The sequence below is a fragment of the Carya illinoinensis genome, chromosome 5, assembly GCF_018687715.1.
Source record: "Carya illinoinensis cultivar Pawnee chromosome 5, C.illinoinensisPawnee_v1, whole genome shotgun sequence".
NCBI lineage: Eukaryota > Viridiplantae > Streptophyta > Magnoliopsida > Fagales > Juglandaceae > Carya > Carya illinoinensis.
In genome coordinates this window covers 32,961,977-32,972,178 of record NC_056756.1, presented here as the reverse complement: position 1 = coordinate 32,972,178, position 10,202 = coordinate 32,961,977, and the positions used below count along the sequence as shown (strand labels likewise).

The 10,202-nt window shown below is 34.7% G+C and overlaps 1 protein-coding gene across 1 annotated transcript; it reads left to right on the top strand.

Moving 5' to 3' along the window:
- The first annotated feature begins 5,308 nt into the window (after window positions 1-5,308).
- Window positions 5,309-9,306, top strand: LOC122309506 (lipase). Its single transcript, XM_043123014.1, has 8 exons — window positions 5,309-5,797; window positions 5,929-6,023; window positions 6,167-6,270; window positions 6,376-6,476; window positions 6,567-6,670; window positions 7,241-7,678; window positions 8,079-8,210; window positions 8,971-9,306. The coding sequence occupies exons 1-8, from the start codon at window positions 5,534-5,536 to the stop codon at window positions 9,128-9,130; spliced, it is 1,398 nt and encodes a 465-aa protein (XP_042978948.1). The 5' UTR covers window positions 5,309-5,533; the 3' UTR covers window positions 9,131-9,306.
- The last annotated feature ends 896 nt before the right edge of the window (window positions 9,307-10,202 follow it).

Genomic DNA, 10,202 nt, shown 5'->3' with positions numbered 1-10,202 from the left:
GCTGGATCCGCTTGTGCCCGTTTAGTTATCTTAGCATTGATGTTGTCAAGCGGATCTTTCTCTTCATATCACATCGTACAATACATACTGTGGGATTCATACTTGTCTCGATGGCCTCGTGGGTCCTGTGTGCTCTAATGATTTGGGATCTTAACCATCATTGGGGCCCATTTAAACCTCAATACCTTCATCATTTGGCACCTACTCGCATTCCTTACCATCGTTTTCTTCTCTCGAATCCTTGCGTTCTTGAGCTCTCTTTTCTTCCTTTCTTATGTGTATTTCTTGCTTCTCCTTACTCTATAACCATGTAAGGGCCCTCCACACAGAGGACCTAGTTTTCCTCTGCTCAGGTGTTCGTCCTTGTTTGCTTTAGGGCCATATCGCCTATCTTAAATGCTATTGGTCATACCCACTTGTTGAAACATCATTCGGTTCTCCTCTTATTGACCATTGTCCTTATTTCTACTTCAAGTCTGACCTCCTCTAGCAAGTCAAGATACTCTTCTAATCGCTCATCGTTGGAGCTTTGCTCGAAGTGTTGCACCCTATAGGTAGGGATCCTAACCTCAACAGGTGGCATTGGATCCTATCCTTAGGTGAGAGTGAAGGGAGTTTCCCCCATCGGGGTTCTCACTGTGATTCGGTAGGCTTACAATACACTGGGGAGTTCTTTTGCTCAAGAGCCTTTCCTGTCACCAAGTTTCTTTTTGAGCTACTTACTGGTTGCTTCAACTTGCCCATTGGACTATGGATGTCCTAGAGATAGGGGTGTAAAAAAAAAAAAAAAAACGGTGAACCAGACCGGACTGGACCAAATTGGTGGGTTTGGTCCGGTACTGAGTTTGGTACAGTTCGATACCTTTTTTTTTTCCCTTAAAACCAGTCAAAATCGGTCTGATGCTGGTTTTTCTTTTTCTAAGACCAAACTGAACTGGTTCATATATATATTTTAATTTTTTATATTGTATATAATTTTCATATATAATATATAATTATATATTAAATAGTTTTGTATTATATGATAAATTACTAATTAATATAATATTAAGTTTTAAAATCTTATATTACTATAGTTGATTTTTTTAATAGTTATATTAATATTATATAGTACATATTAATAGTTATACTAATATTATATCACTATATTATATATTATATATATTATATAATATAGTATATTAAAATCAGAAAAGTGGATTGAAAACTAGTAAAATCGGAGTATTGGTTTAAGTAGGTAGCCGGTGCATACTAGTTTGGTTCTAAATTTTGTTCAAAATCGGACTGGTTACACCTCTACCTAGAGACAAATACCGAAATTTGATTCCCAATTCCAGCACCAGTCTCGGTAGTGGTCAAAGTTGAATTGCCTTCTGTTGTCCTATATGATGACGTGGAGGATGCCAAATCTGTAGACGACCATCCTACACAAGAATCAGGTGATGTTGCTTGCCATAATTGTTGGCAACACTTTAGCCTCTACCCACTTAGTGAAGTAGTCTACCGCCACTATTACAAATTTTACTCCCTCTTTGCCTAGAGAGAGGGGACCTACTGGGTCAACCTCCCATTGGGCGAACGGCCAAGATGAGGTGATTGACGTCAACTCCTCTGGTAGGCAATGAGGTATTTCGGAGTACTCTTGACATTTTCTACACTTTTGAATGTATTCTTCTGCATCTTGGAGGGCACAAGGCTAGTAGTATCCAGTCCTCATCACTTTTTCTGCCAACGCCTTTCCCTCAGAGTGGTCACCGCTAATCCCCTTGTGTACCACTTCCAACACGTACTGGGTTTGTTTGAATGAGATGGAACCTTAGGAGAGGCATGGAGTAACCTTCTTCTATAGGATTTCGTCAAGAAGGGTGTAGCATGTTGCTCTGTTTTAGATCTTACTAACTTCCTATATATTATTCGATAGCTCATTGGTGTCTATATACTTGATTATGTCCAATGCCCACTCTGGGGCTCCTGGCTTTACCTCTATGACTTCAGTTTTCATGGCTGGTACCTCAATAGTCCTAACCACCATTTGTTCTAGCAAAGGAGAGTCTTCTTGCCTAGACGTTGTTAGTGCCAACTTGTTCACCTTTTGGTTCTTGACCCTTGGCACTTATTGGATTTGAAAGTATTTGAAGTGGGCACGCTCGCCTTCTATCAGTGCTATGTACTTCTGTTTTTGTATAGTTGGGTGGAAAATATACATTATAAGTGATTTTAAGTTTTTTGTATGTTTGGCCCATTTTACACTCTTTCAAATCAAATTGGGCCGAATGGTAGCTAACAATCCGATCCAGCCTATAGGGATAATCGATCCGTCCTTGGGATCAGGAAAAATGGTGGACTAAAGTTCTCAATCATGCCAAAAAATCTCCCTATGACCAATTGGATCAGACCAATTATACCTTTAGCTAAAATGATAAACTAATATAGTTTTATATAATATGTTAGATATATAATTAAAGAAATTTTATAGTCTTATATGTCAAATTAAATCACGTTAATTTATAAATTTATTTTTATAAAATTTTTTATGGTTAAAACATTTTTCTTTTACAATTTGCCTAGGCTGATGCTTTTGAACTTCACGTGGGTGACCCAATATCAACGAGGTCGGGCAATTTGCATAGGGCTTGTAATTGGGCCTTTCATTTTTATCTTGCACATTTAATTGTGTTAAACGTGAGTTGCTGACAACACTAATTATCCAAATGTAAATCAACACGTGTTTAACAATTCTTAATAATTAATTGAAGTCACAAACCATACCAAATGTAAATCAAACGCCTCTTGGCCAAAAAGTTGAACCCACCTTTGGTCAAAATCCAACAAGATCCGGAAAAGTCACCGGTCAAAATCCATCAACTAGACAACACCTCCAGACGACAGCTCAAAAGCTTCAATTTTTATTGGTTCATTACAGAAGCACAGTGCACAGTTCCATCCCTTGTAACTTTATTTATTGAGCAGTAGTATTTAAATTTTTTTACATTACATATATAAATTTTAAAAATAAAAAATTAAATTATACCATATAAATATGACTAATGCTTCTTTTAATTATACAGCTTAAATAAGATAAATTATTTTATTAAAAATTAAATAAAATATTGTTATAATATAATTTTTAAAATAAGTTTTATTTTAAAATTAAAAAAAATTAAATTATTTATTATATTTTTTGTAAAAATTTAAAAAAATTATAATAATTATAAAAAATAAGATTATATAAAATAATTTAATTTTATGTAATGAAATCGGATTAAAAATACATTCAAATAAAATTACTCTTATTTATTACTACCCACATGTACACGCAACGCGGAATCTGCACGTGCAACAAAGCGAGAAAAAAACATGAAACCCACGTATATCTGTGCGTGTAAAGTACGCATCAATTTTTTTTTTTGGGAGATGATAGTTAGAACTTAAAATCAGTGTATTTACTTGTTATTGTTCCACAAACATAATTGAAAAAGTTTATATTATAATTTTTTTAAGATAAGTGTATTTTATAAATTGAATTGTCTTAACGTTGCATATCAGGTTGTAAATCTCTTCTGATAATATAATGGATATTACCTTACATCCTGAATAATATCATTTTATAAATTTTGTCTTCTAAAAGTTAAATAAATAGAATAATATTAGATATAGTTTTGAGATATACAAATCTCGTATATATAGTATATAATATACTCTTTGGAATAAATGAAACCCATTATTAAAAATTGAATTTCACATAAGTCACATATATTTTTTTAAAAGAAGATATAATTCAATATATAGAAGATATTTGAAATTTTGAACTTTGAAGAGTTTCAATGTTATTCTTACAATAATTGACTCACCCATGTAATAAGATATAACAATAAAGAACTCAAATTCATTTTCTTGATATAGAAATTAATTGTGTCCCTATAAATAATGGAAAAAATGGGAGTCTAGAAGGGCAATGAGATTGTTTATTCATTCTCTTTCCTACTGAAGAAAATTTATATTTCTTGTATTTTCTAGTGAGTTCTACTACTTATAAATTAGTGTGTAATGCACATTTTCTATTCCGTTAACATAACCAGATTTGATTTGTAAGAAATTTAAAATTTAAATTTATCTTAGAAATCAAGAGCATTCCCAATGATTCTTTCATCCCATCCTTCAAAATACATAACTAAAATTCACTTTTTTTATTTTACATATTGACTTTGTCGTACATCAACTTATCTATTTTTTCTTTATATCATTTAAATATTATACTTTTTAATTTTTTTATTCATTTCAAATATTTTCTCTAATTATCAATAATATATTTATATCTTTTAATATTTACAATATTCTCCCATATACAATCTCATATCATTATCTTTTATTTTAAAACAAACTAAAATTGAAATTGATTCAAAATATAATAAAAAAATAGAAAAAAAATTATGTCATATTTTAAATTATTTATAAAAAAATATATGGGCCTTTTCAAATATGAAGGTCTTAAAAAATTATGTTATTCCATACAAAAGGTGACAAAAAGTTCATGCGTTTCACTTAAAAAAAAAAAGATAAAGGGGTTAAATAATTTAGAGGAGATAGAAATAATTAAAATTTTTTTACAGTTTGAACAGTAATATATAAATATAGAGAGATTAATGTAGCTATTTGGAAAATAAAGATAATTTATAATATTTATTGAATCTTTATTTTGATCAATTTTCTTCATATTTTAAAGAAAACTTTATTTTAAAACATTAATTGAGAGTGCTCTTACCATATTAATTAGACAGAAGATGTGCTTTTATGTAACATCTTACAAACAAAAATTTTCTATTTTATTTTCACAATTTCGTTTAACAAGTAACCCATCGCGCTATTAAAGGGTGAAAAAACAAAAGCATAAATTACAACATATTTTTATTTCATTAAAGTTTGGCCTTGTTCAGAAAAAGTTAGCCCTGAGCTATTATAACGGAACATCTACCTTCATTCAGGCACGTGAGTCAGAACGACAAACACCAGAATTCGAGGACACATACCATAAAACGGATAAGGTTGGTGTTGGCCAGGGAGCCGAACATTCCAGCCTTGATCCGTCCACCGGCCACCGGTATATTTCACTTCCTTCCCCTATTTTCCATCGCCACGCTAATATTGAGGCGAAATTATTTGGATTTTATTAGGTAAAATTTATGGCGTGGGTTCTAGTGGGAGCCCACAACGACTATAGCCTGTGGGAGCGGCCCTCTTAAGACGACAAAAGAAATGGAATTATGGAAGAATAGTAATTGATGGCGACTTGTTTTCGTTTCTTTGCGAGGTAGGCAATGTGAAAGTCGTGACAACCCAATTTCAAAGTCGAAAGCAAAGAAACTTTATTTACCATAAAAACAAGCCTCTTCGAGAAACCTCTCTGGTCTTAAGACCGGTTGAAGGTAGAGCTTTTTTTATTCTCCCAAGCATTCCAGGGGTTCGAAGAAGGCTCTGCTTTGAAATATTTGCCCCCGCTGTATTATTTTTTTTTTTTTGTGGGTAATTTTTTTCTATGACAAAGAGAATCATCAGATGGGGGGTAGCTGCGCTGCAATTAGCGGAGCTGTTCGTGAGCTCGGTGGTTCATTTGCTCTATGGGTTTTACATATTCAGCTCAGCGGTCGCCGGTGATCTCTCCCTGGCTCTGAACGAATGTTTGTTTAAGCCTAATAAGAATGCTGGGGTCAAAGACGACTTGCCCGGCGGGGCTAGCACCAATGCTGTGAATCTGCCTCCGATTGTTTTAGTCCATGGAATATTTGGATTCGGCAAAGGGGTATTTAATTTCTCTCGCGTGTATATAATTTCTCTCACTGCTTTGTTTTTTTCTTTGTTCAGTTTAAGCCGCAATCTATGATGCAATTTATTATTCAATTCGGAATTCTATTTGTTTGTTTTGGCTCTTAGAGATTGGGAGGTTTATCGTATTTCGCTGGGGCAGAGAAGAAAGACGAAAGGGTTCTTGTGCCCGATTTGGGCTCTCTAACCAGCATTTATGATAGGTATGTATGTGCCTTGGGGGTTTGGGTACAGGTTCATTCATGGCTTCACTTTTTCCTTCTGGCTCTTCTCTTTTGTTTCTTTTACCCGTTTGAGCGATGTAGTTTTAAAAATGGGGTTTTGGGTTTTGGGTTTTGGGTTTCAGGGCTCGAGAATTGTTCTATTATTTGAAAGGCGGTCGAGTCGATTACGGAGAAGAACACAGCAACGCTTGTGGTCACTCGCAGTACGGCCGTGTTTACGAACGAGGTGCTAGATCCCCCGAGAGAATTTAGCTTTTATAGTCCGTGTTTTCCAATTCTGTCTATACGTTCACTCGTCCATATGGTTGGTCTTATTCGAACTTATCCGCAGGGCATTACCCTGAATGGGATGAGGATCATCCTATTCACTTTGTGGGGCACTCGGCTGGAGCACAGGTTGTTCGTGTTTTGCAGCAAATGCTGGCTGATAAGGTTGGTTGAACTGCATTTGATAACAAAGGGGGCGCCCCAATACGTCTTTAAATTTAAGAGATTAGATTTTATGTTTCATATTGTTCGCAGGCATTCAACGGGTATGAGAACACTTCGGAGAACTGGGTATTGAGCATCACATCCTTGTCAGGAGCGTTCAATGGGACCACAAGAACCTATTTAGATGGGATGCAGTGAGTTCCGTTCATACCTTGTTCTTTCCATTTGATTTTTAATATATTTTGTTCCAATTACAGCGATGAAATTCTCTAACTTAATGTCAATTGTTGCCAACTAAGGCCAAACGTCATTAGTGTTGAAATAATACTCGCCAAATGAGAAAAATGTGATAGATTGCCATTTAATTATGACTTCATATCTTATGTAATGAAGGGAGTTTGGGAAAATTGAGACCAAATTGTAAACAGAACAACTAGAAAATAAGATGACTAAGAGCTAAAACTTATCAATATCCCGAAGGTCACACATGATGGCTATTTGAAAGAATTTAAGGGATTTTTCATCCAATAGAGGGGCAGCTGGCCTGTTTGCCTGCATAAGGTCATCATTCTGTTTATATATCATATATATAAGTCGCTCAGTTTTGATAATACATTTAAGCTAGTTTCACATTTTTTGTGAAGTTTGGTCATTTTTAAAGTCATTGGCAAAATATATCATTATATGTTTTGACCACTGTTCCCATTTTCTCCGTCACGATTTCCTGATGCTTAACATGTTAAAGTGGTTTGAGCTTGTACCAGGCCAGAAGATGGGAGAACCCTGAAACCTATATGTCTGCTACAGTTGTGCCGTGTTGGAGTGATGATATATGATTGGTTTGACATTCCCTGGCTGAAGGGATATTACAATTTTGGATTTGATCACTTTAACCTGTCATGGAAGAAAATAGGTGTTTGGGGTCTTGTTGATTGCCTCTTGGGGAATTCAGGTCCATTTGCTTCAGGAGACTGGATCCTCCCGGATCTTACCATTCAAGGGTCCATGCAACTCAACTGCCATCTACAAACCTTTCCCAATACATACTACTTCAGCTATGCTACCAAGCGTACTAGGAAGATCTTGAGTGTCACAATTCCTTCTAGCATACTCGGCATCCACCCATTGCTTTTTATAAGAGTACTGCAGATGAGCCAATGGCATCATCCTCCAGATGTGTCGCCCCCTTATAAAGGCTATAGGTATTTTTTTTTTTTTCTCTCTGGCATCAGCTTCTTAACCTGTGCTTCAATTAGTTGGGGTTTTTATTCTGATAAGGGTAATGTGATTTGGAATGTACTTTCAGCTCAAATCCAGATTCTCTCTTTAATATCTTGCTAAGTATGACACTTTACTGTCTAGTGTTTTTTTTTTTTTTATTCCTTTTCAATAATGATCACTGTTTACTCTATTTAAATTCTAGAATTTTTATAAATATGTATGTTATCCTTTAAAATATGTAATATTTTGCTCCAACCAATCAATTACAATTTTTATTTTGGAGCTAGTACTGAATTTTATATCTCTAAAAATGGCAGTTACTTGTAACAACGATTAAACTTTGTTATTGGTGCCATAATCCTCATGTTAATGCATGTTCAGGGATGAGGATTGGCAGGACAATGATGGAGCTCTCAACACTATATCCATGACTCACCCTCGTCTTCCAATTGAACATCCAAGTCAATTTGTCAAAAATGATTCAGACTGCCAACCGATGCAGCCGGGCATCTGGTATGTCTTGCTTCTTATCTGTAAATTGCTTAACTAACAAAATCTATTTTTTACTCTTTGGATCATAGATCTTGACTTTTTGAAATTTGATTGTATTTTTTTCTCATAGTTAGTAATCATTATTCTAGCTAAGTAAATGGGCATTTTCTTAGACAAATCTGACACCTGTGGTTTCAAACTTGATTGATATTCCAAAATTATCTGACATCCTGCTTCAGTTTTTGGCCAATTCTTATTGACCCAAGTTAAATATTCTCATTACTTATCAAAAACAGATTACTTATTGGGTAGATAGAGGAGGATACTTTTCTATTTAAGAACTACGGTTATGGAGATTCATTCCGTTGTTATTATGTGTGCGTAACATAAAGATGGCTTAATTGGGCCACTGGAGTTGAGTTGGCAATTTGTGGGTGATCAAAAACTGCTAATCATCTAAATATTGCAAAGAAAGAGGTGCTGCTCTAATGGGAATGTGTTGCAAGTGATCATTATAGTGAAATAATTCATCCTCGGTATCACATCCAAAAATGGCTGAATCAGCCATGTCAGTTCTTGTAACTGTAGTCTCACATAATCCTAGTGCTAAAAAATAAAAATCATCAAGATGACAAATTAATAGTCCAATGCAGTATTAGGTTCGAATGATAATATTGGAATGTCAAAATTATTAATAGTCCATATCATGTACTTGGCATTTCATCTTAGCTTTACGGATTGTTATTTGGGGTTACTCAGAGATGGCATTTGGCTGAAGCAGGTACTACAAGATTGTGGAAGGTGATCACATATTGTTCATTGTGAATCGGGAGAGAGCTGGAGTTCAATTTGATCTGATTTATGACAGCATTTTTGAACGCTGCAGAAAGCATGTATTTAGGAAGTCTCCCCCAACGTTACCAAACGAAGCACACCAATAGCTCATTTTATAGGCTAAAATCTCTCTCTCTCTCTAGGCTACAACCTATTTTTATCACCATTGTACACCCTTTTGCTCTATTTTTGGCAGGTGTAAATGTAAATCTTCTCCAAGCTTTACAGTTCGCTTCTTCTCCCTTTTCTTTACAAGATATGCCAAGAGGCGCTTTAAAGAAAAGACTTCCTTGCATTAGTAACATTTGATTTTTTTGTTTCCTCATCATGAAAACGAACTGTTTTCCCTATATTTTTCAGGAACTTCATTTCTTACTTACTCGGCCCTCTATATGTTTATGAAATCGGGTGTTGAGTATAGAAACAAGTGAGAGAGAAGCGAATGAAACCCAATGACCTGAACACATTTTGTCTGGAATTAATTGAGATGCAGTTCTCAGAATAAAATAACAAACGAAAACTGGCAGTGCACTATTCTACTTGGGAAAGAAAAAAAAAAAAGAATGGATAGCCAGATGGCAACATAGGTATCATATAAATAAAAGTATGTTTTAGTAAAGTTATAAAAGTTAACTTATAAATTGAGGTAATTTGATGTAGTGCATCTGCTATTATATCACATTACGTCAGCTTCTGACTTTAATTTTGTGAAACCGATTTACGCTGTAGCACTGTATTTAAACGGGGCAAAAGTGAGACATGGGCTTTCACTTCCGCTTCTAAAAAGGGGGAGTGCTAATCTCACTGAGGTTGAAACCCATTCAAAAGGGGCCATAATTCTTCCGAGCCCGGACACTCCAGCAGAAACGTAGCACATTAGATGTACATACCACCAATCAATGGCCTCTTAATGGAATTAATCATCCCCTCGCGAACTGTTTTCTTTGAGCCAATGGCAGGCCGCTTGTTGGCCTTGTTTTAAGCAAGTTTACATCAAGGACAATGTTAGGGTGTATAATGTGCGCTCTAAATATGTACCCCAATACAAATGATTTTCTTTTAAAGTATTTTTTAAATATCTTTAATTATTAAGAAGAAATTAAAAAACATAATTTTACTCACAGTTACTTTCTCAATCATTAAGGAAAAAAAATGAAAATATATGAGTGTTTATATTTG